Here is a 20,168-nt window from a genome sequence, read left to right as displayed (position 1 = left end):
ATTCTTGCTGAAAAATCCCAAGGAACTTTCCCTCGGTCGAAATAAGGATCAAATCATAGATTTAAAAAAATATTAAATGTTCTACTTTTTTGCACTGACTGGGCTAAGGAAAACAGGCTTACACCATACAGTGTGCTATGAGGAAAATTTTGCCTGGACAGTAGCACTACAGCCTACTCTTTATTTCGAATTCCAACTATTAAGCGTTCTTTTAGAGTCGTGCCAATGTGTACACGGGACCTCAGTTTTCCATCCCATCTGAACAACTAGACCTTCTTCCTTGTCAGGCCCTGCACTTTTGACAAGGGGATACCACACCAAAAGTTCCCCGAGAAATTTTCTCTGCCAACAATGGGAGAAAACCCGAGACCTCCTGGCTAGCGTCTTAATCACGTTGCCACCGAGTCTATCAGCTACATTTACAGGAGCTGTAAAATAATTTCTATAGCTGTTCTACACTCAAAGCCATTAAAAATGCAATGCCAAATTCAAAGTTTATTTACTGAAACAACTTTTAACAAATGTACATAACAATTGACAAAATTAAGATAACAAGCATCTGTGGATAATTTCATGAAAGAATTCACTACAAATGCACAAAACCGAAACGTCAGAGAACCATGAAACAAAGCAGTGGTCAGCTGAAGTCAATATCGGGTATGTCCACCCTGAGCTCTTACACATGCCTGAAGTTGCCTTGGCATGGACTGGCACAGATGTCTCACTACACACTGTGGGATTGTTTGTCAATGATTTTGGAGTGCCTGTGCCAACTCTGCAACAGTTCGTGGTGGCACGGCTTCAGTTCGAAAACGTATGACATGGGACTGGTTAAAATGGTGAAAAAAGACAAGTGTTGCATTTGCATGAACAAAGGTTCAAACCCAGAACTCCACAAAAAGAGACCCATCACAAGTTTCACTTATGTGCCATAAGATAGGAAAGCCCAAGAAAACGTTTACCAGAAATATTTCACAAATTGGGCATTGCGTTTTTAATGGCTTTGAGTGTGTAATCCTCATTCATGCATCAAAACTTTATTTTCCCCGAAAAAATACAATTGCCTCTGTTAATCAATCCAAACACAATTTTGCCCAAATTTCAAGAAGTCTTTTACCAATATTGTTGATTCAGAATCAAAGCATGTCAAATTATTGGATGTAATTTTTTTACGCACTACTACCTAGCTTGTGTTATATTAAATATTTTCTGTCTATGGCCAAAAAACATTTGAAAACAAAAAACCCTAAGATGATAATGTCTATAATTGATTGATCGACAATGTTTTTGAACTGCCTGGCACGATATCGTTATTCAAATTACTGTTCAATTTTTGCAATTTGAATATAAAATCATCAGTAATCATGTGTATCTATCAGAGTCTAAGATTGATAGATTCATTCTTAAAAACACAAGAGGTATTGATTTTTCATGTTCTTGATTGGAAAAAGAAACTTTTTTAAAACCAACTGATCTTATCTGCAATCTGTTTAGCGTATTGAGAAAGCAGAGTAACCTTTTCATACTCCGAATCAAGTGCATTTCCACAAGGATCTGGTTTTTATAGCCTCTACTAATTAGGCTGGTGTGAGTACAAAGTTTCATAAAGATATCTTGAATGGCAGACGATTTTATCATCCCTTCCTCAGTTGGGATTAAAAAAAAACAGTAGGCTGTTGCGCCAATGTCCGGACAAAATTACTGTCATAGCACACTGTATTCCACGCTGGATAATAATATAGACATTGAAGTGGAATTTGACAGAATTAATTATGCAATCCCTCTGTCCTACACCACTGACAAGGAGGAACCACAGCCGAAAATCCCAATAAACGCAAGCAAATTATTGATATAAAATTGAACCATACATGTATGTTAGTCCCGAAATGATGTTAAACTCTCTCTCTCTCTCTCTCTCTCTCTCTCTCAGTACAACACCTAGTTTATGTCAAGAGGACGTTAAACCTCCCCTCTCTCTCCCCCCCTCTCTCTCTCTATAACTGTAATGATGATAAATAGTATAATTGTTACAGCCTGTTGTTAGCGTAATGTTCTATTACAACATTAAAATGTAACCGACCATGAAATATCAGATACATTATCACGCCAATCACAGATTAACGGCTTGCAATAATGACGTAAACATAACTTCTCAGATTTCGGAGTCAGCAATTTATTAGGCTTATAACGAGCATTAATGTTCTGTATTGCAAGATTAATTTGCCTGTTGTGTGCAGGAATCTCTCTTGACGCTACTTTTATTAAAAAACAAAAGCCAATTTATAAACATAGAACAATTAGCGTAAATTGATATTTAGAACAAAATTGATCCGACCATTTGTAAACAGTTATTATAATCAGTTGATGAGAAACTTAATGGATCTTTGTCAAAGTGGATCATGATGTTTGCCAAACGATGGAATTAGTTAATGGACTTTCTATCTTTGTTGATTCATTAAATGGTTTGTTGATTTGTTTTTTTTATCCCCTCGTATATTTTGATTTTGATATTTGGTATTAGGTTTACATGGTTTCCGATTTTATAAATTAACTTCAGTCAATGCAAGACCATTTTATGTAAGGATAGGTTTATGGCGGTCAGCTTAGTAAGTTTGGATCAGTGATGATCAGCAAAGTAAATTTGGATCTTTGATGATCACCACCAAATTAAGAGTGGATCAATTATGATCACCAAAGTAAAGGTGGATCTGTGGCGACCACCAAAGGGTGGATCTGTGACAAATACCAAAGTAAGGGGTGGGTTCCCCCTTGTCAGTGATGCAGGACGGAGGGCCTGACAAGGACAGATGTCTAGTCCTTCGGATGAGATGAAAAACCAAGGTCCCGTGTATACATTGGAATGCACGTAAAAGATCCCTTCGCAGTTGGAATTTGATATAAGAGTAGGCGAATATGCCGCTGCCCGGGCAAAATTTCCCTCATAGCACACTGCATGGCGTATGCCCGTCTTCATTAGCCCAGCATAGGAGCAGAACAGTAGGACGTTAAACCCCATTTCATTTCATTTCGGGGGGGTTGGATGGCTGAATGGTTAGTGTGCGCGCGCTGTATCATAAAGTCTGTCATTGAGTCAACTGGCATGGTTTCGAATCCCCGGTTGTACGTGACAAGGAGTAGGGTCGCCTGTCCAACCTCGTGGGTTTTCTCCGGGTCCTCCGGTTTCCTCCCACTGCTAAAGACCCCTATGCGCAAGCGAATTATTGAAATAAAATTAAACCATATGTTAGTCCCGAAATGACCTAGTTTGTGTCGAGTGGACGTTAAACCCCATCTCTCTCTCATTTCATTTCACATATCATGTTTATTTGTTTCGGTGGCTCAGTGAAAAATATGCTGGCTCGCTAACCTGGAGGGTCCATGTTCAATCCCTGTAGATGGCAGAGAAAGTTCATCGGGATTTCCCAGCGTGTCGCAGGACCTGAGGGCCTGGCAAGGGACAACATATAGTCATTCGAATGGTACGAAATATCGAGGCCCTGTGTACACATTGGTGTGCACGTAAAAGATACCTCGACAGTTGGAATTCGATATAAGTGTAGGCCATAATGCCGTTGCTCAGACAAAATTTCCCTCATAGCACACTGTATGGTGCATGCCTGTCATCATTAGCCAAGTCGGAGCAGAACAGTAGGACGTTAAACCCCATTATTAAAATTAATCAGTCAGCTTTAAACTAGACACAAGTACAAATTAGATGATTTGGGGTGATTTTAAATGATTTTTGCGAATTTTGGAACCAAGATTTGATATTAAATGAATGTGAAAGAAATTAGTTCTAGATACACAAGATTAAATGATACCTGGGTTACAGTATATACCTACCTCCTCAGGGTAATACAATGTAATTTTAAAGAAGCAAAGTCTCTAACTCAATATCATCCAAAGTCTTCGACATTGAAAACACAAATTATTTGTCAATTTAAATCAACATTGATGTTGTGACCTTACCTGGAAAAGATGGGCTTCAGATATCGAATATTTAAGACAAAATAAACATTCATTGGTACACGAATCGTGTACCATAATGCATGTCAGCACCATTTGTAACAAGGGACTCGAAGAATGAGGTTAGGCATGTTCCACAAGTCATGTCAAACGGTGATGCTATATTCTGCCCAATAAATACTATCGGTGTAGACTGGAATAACCAGACGCTAGAGAATAGAGAATAGAAGTGATTGAATGTAAATCAGTTTATATACATTCATATTATATTATTAGATGCGTCTCAATTTCTTCCAACCTCGTGGGTTTTCTCCGGGTCCTCCGGTTTCCTCCCTCTGCTAAAGACCCCTACGCGCAAGCGAATTATTGAAATAAAAAATTAAACCATATGTTAGTCCCGAAATGACCTAGGTTGTGTTCTCTCTCTCTCTCTGTCTCAATTTCAAGGTCCGAAATATTAGCGATTTAGCTCCTTTATCCTTTAAGTTTTTTAGGATCTTAATCAATACATCACGCTAGAGGTCTCAATTTTTATTCTATTTTGATGAAACATAAAATACATATTTATATCCCAAAGATCAGGGTTTCCTTTCTATACTTATGCATATCGGACCATAACTTCCTGGATTATGGCTCATGATTGTGCAAATAATCTTTTTTTTAACTTGTTCTCCGTCCATCTCTTGCAAATGGGGGGTTATAATGCTTGGCAAAAATTTGTTGGGTTTTTTTTGTAATTTTTTTTTTTTTTTTGCCTAAAGAAATTGGCGGCAGAATTTTTTTTATAGGCGTACCAATCCGATTAAAATTCAGATCCTATTTCATTTTGTTTTTATAGTTCAAAATTTCGTTTTATTTGTCTTTACTACACTAGGATCTAGAAGAGTTGTTATCATTGACATGTTCTGTATTATATGAGCTATTAGCCAATGAAATGGTCTGTTATGGCAAGCTTTAGGCATGTTTTGCACAGAACTGTGGGTAATCCACTAGTAACATTAATGCTGATTGGTTATCCAAATGTCTGACCTCTGACGCGACTTATTGCTACAACTGGTCAGATCTTCATGTAGTGTAGGCCATCGAAGGTAAAAAAAAACGAAACGAAATATAGATCTGTATTTTAATCAGATTGCAGGTGTACCCAAATAATGGAAATTCAACTTGTTTTTTGTCTCAGACAGACAGGTGTTACAACCCTTATCCTAATTCTTTCTTGCAAACAAATAATACATTTAGAAGATTACATAATTAAATTCTATCTGTATTAGGTCTGTTTCTTATCGTATTATTAATATTGATAGGTTGTGATAAAACTCCATTATTTTATACAATACAAACGTATCAACTTATCTTTTATTACCTGGGGGGTTTGTCGACTGATATCAGTAAACAGTTGAAGTAATGGAATCACAATATATGTCCTGCACTAAACCTAATCATATTTCCCCAAGGTAGACTTTTATCTTCAAAACATTTAGCTGTCTAATGCATATGCACATTTAATGTCTATGTTGGGAAAGTATTCAGTGTTTGTATTCAGAAATGATGGATGTAGTACCACCGATAAAATCTTTGATAAGAAAAATTTGAAAAACAAAGAAGGGCAATTATTTATCAAATTATATTCATGTTACATTCTGGGAAATCCGGTATCCTCCCACTGCTACAGATCCCCACACACAAACGAATGATTGAAATAAAATTAAACCACATGTTAATTAATCTCAAATTGACCTGGTTTGTGTAGTACTATCGATAAAATCTTTGATAAGAAAAATTTGAAAAACAAAAAAGGGCAATTATTTATCAAATGGTTTCCTGCCACTGCTACAGACCCCTACACGCAAACGAATTATTGAAATAAAATTGCACCACATGTTAATCTTGAATTGACCTAGTTTGTATCCAGTGCTTTTATTTAAACTCCATTTCTCTCTCTCTCTTCTAACTAATGGTTGATTAAGTCTGACAATATTGACGTTCTTTAAATATATAGAAATATGATTTATATTAATCAACCAATGAGAGCGTTCTAAACGATCTATAACAATGGCTACTGATTACATGACTACATTTAATAGGTCAGTTAGAAAAAAAACCCAAAATAAAAAAAAAAACATCTCATCAAATGAATTGACATTAAACTGTTGACGAAGAAGTTACAGTCGAAATTAGATCACATCTCTTCTTTGTGAATTTCGCCTTTCGCAGTCTTTCACAGTCTTTCACATTGATTTGATTTTTGTTTAAGCGTCCCACTTGAATGTTTATGAACTGATTAGCAAGTTACGAGATCGTTAAGTACAAAAATTTAGAAATTCACGTAAAAGTTTAAGCGTCCTTTTGAATGTTTATGAACTGATTAGCAAGTTAAGAGATTGTTAAGTACAAAATTTGGAAATTCACGTAAAAGTTTTAAGAAAAAATAAAGCTAGAAATTAATTTTCTAAGAATTTTTTTCTTCATGTTTTCTTTTTTTCCTTAGCTTGAAAATTGCTTATCGACAATTCTCATTTGAGCATCTGCATTTGCCAGATTTTCAGATAGAAAAGCTTACTTGAATTGTTCGGAAATGAAGTATTGACACACGTAAATTTGATACTTCACCAGCTACGAAGTCAGACATAAGCCACAAATTATCTTCGTGATCATGAACTAAAAAAAAAAGAGGGGCATGTGTCTTTTTCTCAAGATTTTCTCGTAAGTTGACTCGGGTATTAATTAGAAAGATCAGGCAAGGTCAAGGACATCTTAAGAAGAAAAACTTGAACATTTTCGACTTAATTTCGACCAAATCGTCTCAATAATTTCAACAAAAATCTGGTAAGAATGTTAGTTGCAAGGTGCTCGAGGTTGGTTAAATAATATTTCTCAATAAAATACTTTTTATTTCTCATGTACCATTAGTCATCCAGTCATTTATGCCTCAATCTTTTTAAACAAAATGGGGTTTAACGTAATTTTTATTTTGTCTGGAACGTTAATTGTGAGTCCAGTATTAAGTATAAAAACTTGAACATTTTCGACTTAATTTCGGCCAAATCGTCTCGATAATTTAAACAAAAATCTAGAAAGAATGTTAGTTGCAAGGTGCTCCAGGTTGGTTAAATAATATTTTTCCATAAGATACTTTTTATTTGTCACGTACCATAGTCATAGTCATCCAGTCATTTATTCGTCAAACTTTTTAAACAAATGCAATGGGGTTTAAAGATACTTTCCCAGAAAAGTATTTATTGAGTGTTTATTTCCAATAAAAGTATGGCAATTTTGGTATATATGGAAAGTAGAAACATCCAATCTTACTAGAAAAAAATACTGGATTCCATGAAAAACACCCATGGAATGCATACAGGGTAAAAATGTAAGGGTTTCCCTAACCCGCAGCCTGACGATTAGTGATGTGTGCTCAAGTAAAGTCAAAGGTATCACGGGCAGTGGATAATGCGAGAATTTTTTGGGCTTCGATATTTGTAATAAATAGTCAGCGATTAAAGACAAGATAGTCTAGTATATGCAATGAATTTTCCTCCGGCTTCGCACCCGATACTAGGTACCGAGAGAGGTAAGTCACATGACACAAACATGACCTCTTTTGATTGATTTTTTATTGCAGGGGTATCCCCTGACAATTATAATGTTTTGAGAAGAATTTGAAGCAAAATTACAATAAATTAATTAGTTTGAATATGTTTTTAGTCCAAATATATCATCAAATCACGCAGTTTGTACATGGGAATGTATCTTTAACATAAAATAATTTTTTTTTATATCACATAAATTTTTATTTTGTCTGGAAAGATAATTGTGATTGAAGCATTAATAGATAAATGTATGGTATACATTAGATTCAATGTAAATAATTGTTTTAGATTAAATGTTTGCTTTTAAAATAAATGGATTGTATTAAACGGATGTCTGCCGAATGAATTTGTCATTGTATAAATAAACAGGTGTAGATAGAAGAATGTCTATGAATTAGTTTGTTAAAACCATGTTGACATGTGTAGTGGGGAATATATATTGATTGATAAGGGAAACAAGAAATATATACCAGTAATCATTTGAAATAAGAGTCTGATATATGACAACCTGAAACCACCTCTCTATTCTACTGAAGTTGTGTTGTACTCCATTTTCATTTGATGGGATCACGGTGGCTAAGTGGGTAAGACGCTGGCTCGCTAGCCTGGAGGTTGGGTGTTCGATCCCTGCATTGGCTGAGAAAGTTCATCCATTGATGCAGGACGGAGGGCCTGACAAGGACAGGTGTCTAGTCGTTTGGATGGGATGAAAAAACTGAGGTCCTGTGTACAGATTGGCGTACACATAAAAGATCCCTTGGCAGATGGAATTCGATATAAGAGTAGGCCGTAGCGCCGCTGCCCGGGCAAAATTTCCCTCATAGCACACTGTATGGCATATTCCCGTCTTCAGTAGCCCAGTTTAGGAGCAGAATCGTTGGACATTAAACTTCATTTCATTTCATTTCATTAGCCCAGTCGGTGCAGAACAGTAGGACATTATCCCCTATTTCATTTCATTTCATTTCTGCATGTATGCCCATCTTTATTAGCAGAACAGTAGGATGGTAATCTGTTAATCCCCATTTCATTTTATTTCACTTTATTTCTGCACATATACCTGTCTTCATTAGCCCAGTCGGTGCAGAAGAGTAGGACGTTAAACCCCATTTCATTTCATTTCATTTCTGTCCAGTGTTGGTGAGGGTGGGTGGGCTGTCATTGAGTCAAGTGGTGTGGTTTCAATTCCCCTCTTGTACATTACAAGGAGTGGGGTCGCCTGTCTGTCAAACCTTGTGGGTTTTCCAGGGTCCTCCGGTTTTCTCCTAACCCTAACCCTAGTCTGCATAAAAATTACCCTGGGCCTTTGTTGACGCTGAATGACGTACACCTGTCTTCATTAGCCAAGTCAGTGTTCAACCCCATTTCATTTACTCAGCATGGGTGAACATTTCAATGTGGTTCTTTAGTACTTCCACTACAGCTGTATAATATTCTATCTTTGACATGAACACATTTAGTAATTTTCACCTCGCCATTGCGGGGGTTGGATGGCCAAATGGTTAGTGCGTGCACATTAAATAATAAGGTTTGTCATTGAGTCAACTGGCGTTGTTTCGATTCCTCGGTGTACACGACAAGGAGTAGGGTCGCCTGTCCAACCCCGTAGGTTTTCTCCCGGTCCTCCGGTTTCCTCCCACTGCTAAAGACCCCTACGCGCAAGTGAATTATTAAAATCAAATTGAACCATATGTTAGTCCCGAAATGACCTAGTTTGTGTCTAGCGGATGTTAAATCCGATTTCTCTCTCGCTCTTTCATTTCCTAAACATTTAATCCTGTTTGAAGTTAAAACCCTGGTAAGTAAGTAAGTAAGTAACCTTTAGGTGACCAGCTAATCCTGACTTTTTCAATCTATCCATGGTGGAATGAGGAATTAGGCCTCATCAGTCTGAAATGTTGTCCATCGGGAACACCTATTAAAAATAGAACTTAAGATTTCGTCTGGAAAAAAAACTCATTTAAAATCAAAAACTACTGGATTGCTCTTCAAAGGCTTATTGTTATGTTCCAATTGTAAACAAAACATTGTTCACAAGACCAGAGTGGCTAATATATACTTATCAAGACCTCGAAAAACTAAAACGAGAATTACTTTGGCCTAAGTAACAGATATTAACTGTATAATATTACCCATGTCTGTAAGTCTAATTAGTGGTGGGCTACCATGTAGGTGATGAATGTCAAAGTTTTCAATTGAGAACTATCCAGTTGCTTAAGCTGTACTTTATATGATAATATAGAGGATTGATTGTAATTTAGACAGTCTAGGTTAATATTGAATGATGTATTAAATATGATATTAGTCTGTTATTTAATATTTAATAACAACCATTGTTTAATCAACGTGCTCAAGTTTACTGTCCCGCGTCTATTGAAGAATAGGTTCGTTCGTTTGTCTGTAACAATTTTACTGTCCCGCGTCTATTGAAGAATGCAGGATATTATTTAATAGGTTCGCCTGTCTGTCTGTAACAATTTTTGTGTAGGATACGATTACTCTGATTCTTATCAAAGTAGAATGTTCAGATTTGCTGTTTAGAGGCCCTTTGCCAGGATTATTTTGAGGTGGGGGCAGGTCTGATGGGAGTGGGGCACACACACACCCCCATTCAACAGGAAAATTTGGAAAAATTTGTGTTTTGAATGGTGATTTCTGCCACACCTGATGAATAGAATAACAAAAATCAGGGCACAACTTTATTCTTAAAACGTAGTTTTTCAGGGGGCACGTACACCTCTTTATGTTGGCTGAGTTCAATGATACGCAGGGGAGTTGGATGGCTGAAAGGTTAGCATGTGTGAGTTGTGTCATAAGCTCTCTCATTGAGTCAACTGGCGTGGTTTTGATTCTCCGGATGTACGTGACAAGGAGTCAGGTCGCCTGTTCAGCATCTTGATTTTCTCCGGGTCCTCCGGTTTCCTCTCACTGCTAAAAGACCCCAACGCAAGGAATTATTGTTACAAAATTGAACCATGTTAGTCCTGAAATGATCAAGTTTGTGTTGAGTGGAAGTTAAACCCCATTTCACTCTCTCTGGCTCCAGTTCATAAAGCATTCTCAGACTTAAGTTAAGAATTTTCCCAAAATTTTTCGTCTTATTTTAACTAAAATATAGCCCTTTATAAACCTTTTGTTGTTTTAATGTATCAAATACATCAATAAGAAACTAGGTGCAATGTTTTGTGTTTCTGGATAAAAGATATTTCTCATAAACAGTGATTGAAAGTTGAGTAAATTCCTAAATAAAGTCTGAGAATGCTTTGTGAAATCAGGGCCATAATGAATCCTTATTTTTCATAAAACCACCATTATCAAACTGGCTGGTGGTGGTATATCGTCTACCTGGCAATGCCAGTTTATTAGAATTTAGGGTCTGAAGGGTTTTTCCTTTTAAAACAGTTGTAATTATATTGATATTAAAGATACATTATGGGAGATTAGATAAAGAGTTGACTGTTCTCGCTGTAATAGTTAAGAAATAGATAACGTAAATAGAATTTGTTGAAAATTTCAGTTAAATTGCTGAACTGAGATATTAGCTTTTGAATTTTAAGCCCATGATAAAAAACATAGTCTTGATTATCCATTTTTGGATTTAATCATCAATGAGCATTGAACTGAAGATCAGATTCAAATCCAGTGAAAATCACACATATAAGATGACATCGAGTGTCGTTTATGGTTTGGATAAGTTAATTAATGTCTATTTAATAGTTTCTATAACATTTCAGGTCTAAAGAAAGACTTGTAATAGGCAGATTTAGCTCTTGTATAATGTATGTTTAAAGTTACAATATCATATTTTCTAAGAAAGTCAATACATAATTATTTTTATGTCTTTTGCTCAATAGGTTGTCAACTCACTATTATACGATCTTTCTCACACTTAAAAATCTTCACACCAGAAATAATAACACAATTACCTCTGAATTACCTCCCTTGTTTTCTTTTCCCCACCATGGAATAGCTATCTTCAAACATTGGAATTTGAAGTTGAAAATGATATTTTTGCCAATTTCTCAACTGACAATAGTGAATTGTAGGATTAATGGGATTATTCTTTAACAAGGTAGGACTGTTTATAGATACCATCTATTTTAGGGCTTTATATTAATACATTTAAAAAATATAACTTAAAAATATGAAATTGTAACTTTAAATAATTGATGGAAGTCGGGCCGGGGGGGGCAGGAAGGATAACTGTTCTTGTTTCCCGCCCGATTGTATGTGAAATCAGTGACCTTTTAGCTAATGTATGATCGGCAGGGAATAAAACAAGGAGAAAGTTGACATTCGGAGATAGAATATCAATAGGACAGACTAGAAAGACAGCAGGATAATGTGACGGGTATCGGTAATTCAATATATATTCATATTGTAAGAGCTGGTCGGATTAGGGTGTAATCACCGTGGATAAAGTGTGGCAGATCGGGAATTGGTTTGCACATACCTTTATACTAAATAGAGTTTGTTTATTTATAGAGTAGAACGAAGAGAAGTGGCGCCGTTTCAATCACAAGATTGTAGTAGCAAGGAGTAGGGTTGTCTATCCAATATCTCTTGGTCCTCCAGCCAGTGTCCTCCCACAGCTAAAGATTGAATTAAAATGGGATCTTTTGTTAGTCCCAAAATTACCTATTTTGTGTTGAGTGGATGTTAAACTCTCTCTCTCTCTCTCTCTCTCTCTCTTATACAATTAGTTTATTTATAGTGAAAAACAAAGAAAACATAGATCCTCAGACTTTTGATGACGCACTCCGATGAAAATGTAGTTGTTTTGTAGTATTTTTTAATTTTTCTGATCTTTTATTCATACTAACATAGATAAGTCGAAGTGATGTATAAGACACATGATTTTCAACTCTATGGAGTTCTGTCTTAGTTAGTTACTGTACTATTTTATTAAGTTATGTTTTTGGTTCTTTTGAACCAGGGACGAAAAACTGAGGTCCAGTGTTAGGGTGGCCCTTGTACTCACAGAAATACAGTCCACCGCTGATAGTTCGAGACTACCACTGAAGCGTGCACATTCGCCGTGCCGAGACCAACTTTCTGACAGTATGATACTATAAATAGCCATGGCACGTGCAATTCTCTACAAATCTATCAACTATTACAGCCGTAAAAAAATTATTGTTGACGATTTTGAATAGCAGTAAAATTAAGCTTCTTGGTTATTACAGCAGATTTAGAAATTACGTTCGTTTCATTTTTTAAATCGCTTTATCATTAACTGTACCGTTAAGAGCGGCATCTTTTGGTTTAGTACAAATAATATCTCTGAATCACTCGGGTTAGACAGGAGCATGATACTAGCAGTAGTTTCATTTTACTTTTACAAGCTTCTTAAAACGATTGTTGAGCTACCTAACGTGCTTATTTCTAAATTCAATTTCTTGTTCTAACTTTCTGTTATGTTTCGTAAAAATGTAGTCTTGATTATCCCGACCTGTCAATCAGACGTAGAATGGTCGATAGACTGGTTAAGCGAGACTAATTTCAAAACAAGGGCACGTAACCTATCTTTTACTCAAAAGTGTCTGGATGTTATGGACGACTCTTGGAACCAGTTTTCAGTCTATTATTTATACATGATTAATGGTCATAGCTTATTAAGTACAACATGATCGTTTTTTTAGTGACTATAATTGTGTGAAACTGATTTGAGGCTTGGCATATATATAAATATTGTGGAGTAATTGTCGAGATATATGGAGATATTTATTTATGGTGGGTCACCCTACCAGTGTACGTGTACACATTGACATGCACGTAAAAGATCCCTTGACAGTTGGAATTCGAAATAAGAGTAGGGTGTAGTGCTGCTGTATGTCTGTCTTCATGGTGCAGAACCATTGGATGTTAAACCTCATTTCATTTCATTTGAAACAGTTTTTATAAAATGTTCGATAAAGATTAGACAATAAAGTCTTGCTATTTGCACATCGTGATAACATCAATGTTACTAAAACTAGAAGAAAATAGAATTACAGTTGGCCATTGATTTGAGAATTAGAAAAAAAATTACCACATCCTGTTGAATATTTATTATTGGTTAATTGAACTAAAACTGAAAAATAGAATTGATGAAAACTAGTGGGAAACATGTTTTCCTCTCAGAAAGTTTTGAAAGAAAAATTCTGCTTTGATTGGATTTTCTAGCCTTTGTGATTATATTTTGATTGAAGAAATTAAACAAGCTATATTTACAAATATTGACAAGTATTTGCGAAGGCGTAGCCGTGAAAAATATATATTGGGGGGGTCCGCAACCCTAACCCCTAACCCTAACCCATTTTTTAAAACCCCTAAAAAATATAAACAGACACCATGTGGCCATGCTGTCTACCATGACACCACGTGCAAAAGTATTATGGTTAGGTTGCTGGCTGAGCGGGCGATAAATATTTGGTTTAGGCGGTTATGTTTTTGGGTACCTATATGCGATTCACTCTGATAAGTGGCAGAAAAAAATTAACAAAATATTACTGACAGGCTAACTAGACACAATTTTATGGAACACAGTTACTTTTAACTTCACACATGTTTCCAGGATGATTATCTCTGTGTTTTATTTTAGCAATGTAAACCATATTGGGATATGTACAGGTTTTATACAGAAAGAACCTTAACTAATCCTAATAATTGTTGTAAATAAATAGGAGTTTGGGCCTACTATGTAAATTTGGGGGGGGGGGTTCCAAGTATATTCAGACCCCCCCCAGAAAAACAATTGGGGGGGGGGGGCGGACCCCCCATGTGTGACGCCAATGAGTATTTGGAATAGTGTACGTAATTTTAGATGGTGAGAAAAGGCAGAAAAATGTGGTTTGACTTTGCATTTGCAAGTGCCGTTTTTCAGCAGACGATGCCACCCGAGAGTGTAGACTGCCTGTCTGAGAAATATTAAATCTAGAACTCGTCTATTTTACCTTCATCTAGACATAAGTTGATGAAGTCCCGACTTCTGCTGCAAAAAAGTTATTGACTTAATTATATGTAGGTTTTAAAAAGTTATCTCATAAAGCTGAATTTTGATATTTAATTTTTGCAGCTGCCGATTTCTGCACGAGAAATGTGCTACACAGTTTTAAAGACTTATCTTATAAACCTGAATTTTTATATGGTACACAGTTTTAAAAAAGAGATATCTCATAGACCTGAATTTTTATATTTATTTTTTCAGCTCCCTGTCGAGCGTATTTCTGCGCTTTTGGTGCCGTCTGCATGGTGAATGAGAAGAACAATACAGCGTATTGTAAATGTAAGCAGAAATGTAAACCAGTATTTGCACCTGTTTGTGGTACGAATGGTGTCACCTATGCTAGTGAATGTCTACTACATAAAACAAGCTGTACAACACAACGTAGGATCCGGATCAAGTCTCGAGGAGAATGTGGTATGTTTAAGTTACTATATATACATGGCCCCCCGACCTCCTCGTTTTCTCAAGGAGAATGTGGTAGGTTTTACTTTGTGTACATACATCCTACTCAACAGACCCCATCAGGGTCAGATCCAAAGGAGAACGTGGTATTGTAGGTTGTACTTACCACACATATATGTACATGCTACACTCCACTCTGCACCTTTCCCATCACCTCTGCACCCACCACACCTCCCCTCTCACTAAATTGACCCTTTGTTCTTCAATAAAATCAACTCACCTAAGTAATTTATTAAATAAAGAAAATTAATTTGGCTCTTTGAACATCGGGGGGTTGGATGACCAAATGGTTAGCACGTGTGCGCTGTATCATAAGGCCTGTCATTGAGTCAACTCACAAGGGTCGCCTGTCCAACCTCGTGGGTTTTCTCCGGGTCCTCCGGTTTCCTCCCACTGCTAAAGACCCCTACGCGCAAGCAAATTATTGAAATAAAATTTAACAATATGTTAGTCTCAAAATGACCTAGTTTGTGTCGAGTTGAAGTTAAACCCCATTTCTTTCTTTCTCTCCTTGAACATCATTCATCATCAGTTCATTCAATTTACCATTTCATTTTGTAGTAAAATAGAGAAAATGGAACACTATATACATTGAATTTTGTAGTTCATTTGTCAAGCAAGTGCCGTCTGGATCCCCCTCCCCCCAGACCACCATAAATAGTTCACTACCATCAGACGTTTGAGGTGCAAGAGAAATCAGCAGTTTAGGGTAGTGTAGGTTTTAAAGGGTTAATACCACCATAAATATTTCACTGCCATCAGTTTAGTGTAGTGTAGGGTTTAAAGGGTTAAAACCAGGTACAACCTAGGATTGGTTGTTGCTGATAATCCAATTTCTCATCATTAATCAGTTCATTCAATTTACCATTTCATTTTGTAGTAAAATAGAGAAAATGGAACACTATATACATTGATTTTTGTAGTTCATTTGTCAAGCAAGTGCCGTCTGGATCCCCCTCCCCCCAGACCACCATAAATAGTTCACTACCATCAGACGTTTGAGGTGCAAGAGAAATCAGCAGTTTAGGGTAGTGTAGGTTTTAAAGGGTTAATACCACCATAAATATTTCACTGCCATCAGTTTAGTGTAGTGTAGGGTTTAAATGATTAAAACCAGGTACAACCTAGGATTGGTTGTTGCTGATAATCCAATTTCTCATCATTAATAAGCTGTCATTCAAAAACTAGACGCAAATTACATGCCCAATATATTCTTTGAGTGGCATTTAGTGGTTGGTTAATAATGAAATAACCCACTATTTATGGATAACAATTACTATGGTTTATTTCACTGCGACATTTCAACAAGATTTCATCATTTCATTTTCTTTCAACAAGATTTCAGGGAGAGGGGTTTAATATAGGCTATGCCTGTTCTGCAATGCCTATTCAGATACAAATCTGAATAAAATTATGGCTATTAAAAAAAAAAAAAAGAATTTCACAAGGAAATGGGGGGGGGGAGCCCGAATGGTTAGTGCGTGCTGTATCATAAGGTCTGTCATTGAGGCAACTGGCGTGGTTTCAATTCCCCGGTTGTACGTGACAAGGAGTAGGGGGTCGCCTGTATAACCTCGTGGGTTTTCTCCATGTCCTCCAGTTTCCTCCCACTGCTAAAGACCCCTACATGCAAGCGAATTATTGAAATAAAATTGAACCATGTGTTAGTCCCGAAATGGGTTTTCTCCATGTCCTCCGGTTTCCTCCCAAGCAAATTGTTAAAATAGAATATGTTGGTCCCGAAATGACCTAGTTTGTGTTGAGTGGGCATTAAATCACATTTCTCAATCTTACGCTTGATAATGACTGGTGAAATCGCAAGATAATAAACAATATTAATTGTTATCCATAAATAGTGGGGGGATCACGTGGCTAAGTGGGTAAGACGCTAGCTCGCTAGCCTGGAGGTCGGGTGTTCAATCCCTGCTTTGGCCGAGAAAGTTCATCCAGATTTTCCGGCGTGGTTCTCCCTTGTCAGTGATGCAGGACGAAGGGGCTGACAAGGAAAGCTGTCTAGTCATTCGGATGGGATGAAAAACCGTGGGCGCCCGTGTACACATTGGCGTGCACGTAAAAGATCCCTTGGCAGTTGGAATTCGATATAAGAGAAGGCCGTAGTGCCGCTGTCCGGGCAAAATTTCCCTCATAGCACACTGTATGGCGTATGCCCGTCTTCATTAGCCCAGGTTAGGAGCAGAACAGTAGGACGTTAAACTCCATTTCAATTCATTTCCATAAATAGTGTTTTGTTTGATTAAACTATATGCCCAGCTCCCTTTGTTTATATTTGTTTATATTTGTTTAATCAAATCAATGATTTATCTATACATGTTGAAATGGATTACACCAAGTATGAACTTTAGGTGGTGAGTCCAGGGACATTGTATCTGTTTAATAAAAATAACATTTACGCTGTGTACAGTTCCAGTCTAGTATACATCCTCAAGGCGTAAAACTACTGATAAATAATCATCGATGTGCACTTGCTGTTTATATGCCTGGTTTTGCCAGCAGATGAACAAAAAAATGTAATAAAATTATCGTCGTCTGATGATACAGAATCCATGTTTTTATGTATATATTTCTTCCAGTCTAGACAGAATAATCGTATTATTAATATTTGATCCATTTAAAACAGCCTTTACTGTTCTCCCTGCACAGCTACATCTAACAAATTAACTCTGTTTTTACATACAAAATGGAAACAAACTTGGTTTCTGCAACTTTGCTTTCAGGTCTGTTCGGAAATCTGTGGCTTGCTTCTTGATTTACTGAGGCTTTAATGCATACCTTGAGGTCGTTATCGTTATTGAAATGGTTATTACTCCTCGAGTCGGGAAATAATAATTCTAGTTGCACCTGACAAAATGTCAGGCACTATATGAATCTTGTATCTTACTGTTTGAACTATGTGCGGAGGTTCGATGGCTGAATGGTTAGCATTGAGTCAACTGGCGTGGTTTCGATTCCCCAGTTGTACGTGACAAGGAGTTAGGGTCGCCTGTTCAACCTCATGGGTTTTCTCAGGGTCCTCTGGTTTCCTTCCACTGCGCAACAGAATTATTGAAATAAAATTGAACAATGTTTTAGTCCCAAAATGACCTAGTTTGTGTCGAGTGGACGTTAAATCCCATTCTCTCTCTCACTCTTGTGACTGATGCAGTATTTCCAGGCTTGTTCAGAGTAACTAACATAACACAATGATTGTAAAAAATACTAATAATTAATAATCAACAACTAATTATATATAATGCATAAGTCTTAAAATATCATCATCATCTTTATAATTATTATTATTATTTATAATTAGCAACTAATGCACTAGTACTAAAATATCATCATCATGCGACCGCTTTCCTGGTTACACAAATTGAAATATTGGTCACATTTGATAAATGTTTATACAGGATGACTTTGTGACACTGGTCTAAATTATTAGTATTAGAGCTTTTAAATTACGGTCAGCACAAACTCCATTCATTCATTCAAGACATTTCATTTCTCCATCGGTACTTCGACAGATCACATATTTTGACATCACATATTGACCAGTTGCAAGCAAACTGATTAAAAAATGCCCCCCCCCCCCCTATTCCTTAAATGATTAGCTATGCCATAAATATTTGAAAGCGTACCTTTGGATATTCATATAAAAAATAAGTTTGACTATTTAACATGTCAGTTATATTTCCAAAGAATTTACTACACATGTTCCTTTCAGTATAGAAATGCTGTATGGTAATTCCAATGACCGGTATGTTGTCAACTTTGACATGGCATCCCTGGAGTGATAATGTGAACGATTTTACTGTCCTGTCTATTTTAATATAATTTCATCACATCAATGATGCAGGACGGAGGGGCTGACAAGGAAAGCTGTCTAGTCGTTCGGATGGGACGAAAAACCGAGGTCCCGTGTACACATTGGCGTGCACGTAAAAGATCCCTTGGCAGTTGGAATTCGATATAAGAGTAGGCCGTAGTGCCGCTATCCAGGCAAAATTTCCCTCATAGCACACTGTATGGCGTATGCCCGTCTTCATTAGCCCAGGTTAGGAGCAGAACAGTAGGACGTTAAACCCCATTTCATTTCATTTCATTTCATCACATCAAACTATTCTCTTTCCTTTTGAGACTTTGTTTATAGAGTGCTGAGGTTAATAAATACTATTTGTCAATCAGTCGGTACCTATGAGTGAAGCTATCTCATACTACATGCTTGGATAAATGCTAATAACCTATACAAACAGGAATTTAAAGACCTTAACTTAAATCTGTGATTTGGGGGGTTGGATGGCTGAATGGTTTGGGGGTTGGATGGCCGAATGGTTAGAATGTGCGCTCTGTGTCATAAGGTCTGTCATTGAGTCAATTGGCGTGTTTTTGATTCCCCAGTTGTACGTGACAAGGAGTAGGGTCGCCTGTTCCAACCTCGTGGATTTTCTCCGGGTCCTCCGGTTTCCTCTCAGTGCTAATACCCTTATGCGCAAGCCAATTATTGAAGTAAAATTAAACCATATGTTAGTCCCGAAATGACCTAGTTTGTGTTAAACCCATTTTTCTCTCTCTAAATCTGTGATTTATTACAAATTACAAATAAAAAGTGCAATATGAGGTTCAACGTCCACTCGACACAAATTAGGTCATTTTGGGATTAACATATGGTTCAATCAAAACCACGCCAGTTGACCTTATGATACAACGTGCATGCTCTAACCATTCGCCCCCCCCCCCTCCCCGCTTGATGTTTGAAATATCCAATTGATAAAAGAATTATTATATGGCATATGCCCGTCTTCATTAGCCCAGTTTGGAGCAGATCAGTAGGATGGAGCTGAACAGTTGGACGTTTCATTATGTTTATTTCTCTCAGAATAAAGTAATTTGAATGAAATTTTCAATATGTTTTTTTCTTTTTTGAACTATTATAGCAAACACAACCAGCTCTTTATTTAAATTTCGCATAATTCATCCTAAAATAAATGGAGCTTCGCAAACAGATATTATTTCTGTCAGAACGTCATGACAGCCTTTTTCTTATGACTCAAGCTCTTTCATTTAACATTTTGTACATTTTCCTGTTAAATTTGTTTATTAAATTAGAAGCCTAGGTTACTTCCCAGATTGTTTTCATCCTTCCATTAAGTTTCTGCTGAAAATCAATA

The 20,168-nt window shown here is 36.7% G+C and overlaps 1 protein-coding gene across 1 annotated transcript in view; it reads left to right on the top strand.

Annotated features, from left to right (window-relative positions):
- LOC126828111 (agrin) overlaps window positions 1-20,168 on the top strand; it is a 243,955-nt gene that overhangs the window by 117,210 nt on the left and 106,577 nt on the right. Inside the window, exon 3 of the mRNA XM_056102221.1 lies at window positions 14,743-14,955. Coding sequence (XP_055958196.1) covers window positions 14,743-14,955 — 213 coding nt within the window. The remainder of the gene's footprint in view (window positions 1-14,742; window positions 14,956-20,168) is intronic.

This window comes from Patella vulgata, chromosome 7, assembly GCF_932274485.2.
Source record: "Patella vulgata chromosome 7, xgPatVulg1.2, whole genome shotgun sequence".
Taxonomy (NCBI): Eukaryota; Metazoa; Mollusca; class Gastropoda; family Patellidae; genus Patella; species Patella vulgata.
Note: the sequence above shows the minus strand (reverse complement) of the source record. Positions and strands in the feature narration are given on the sequence as shown.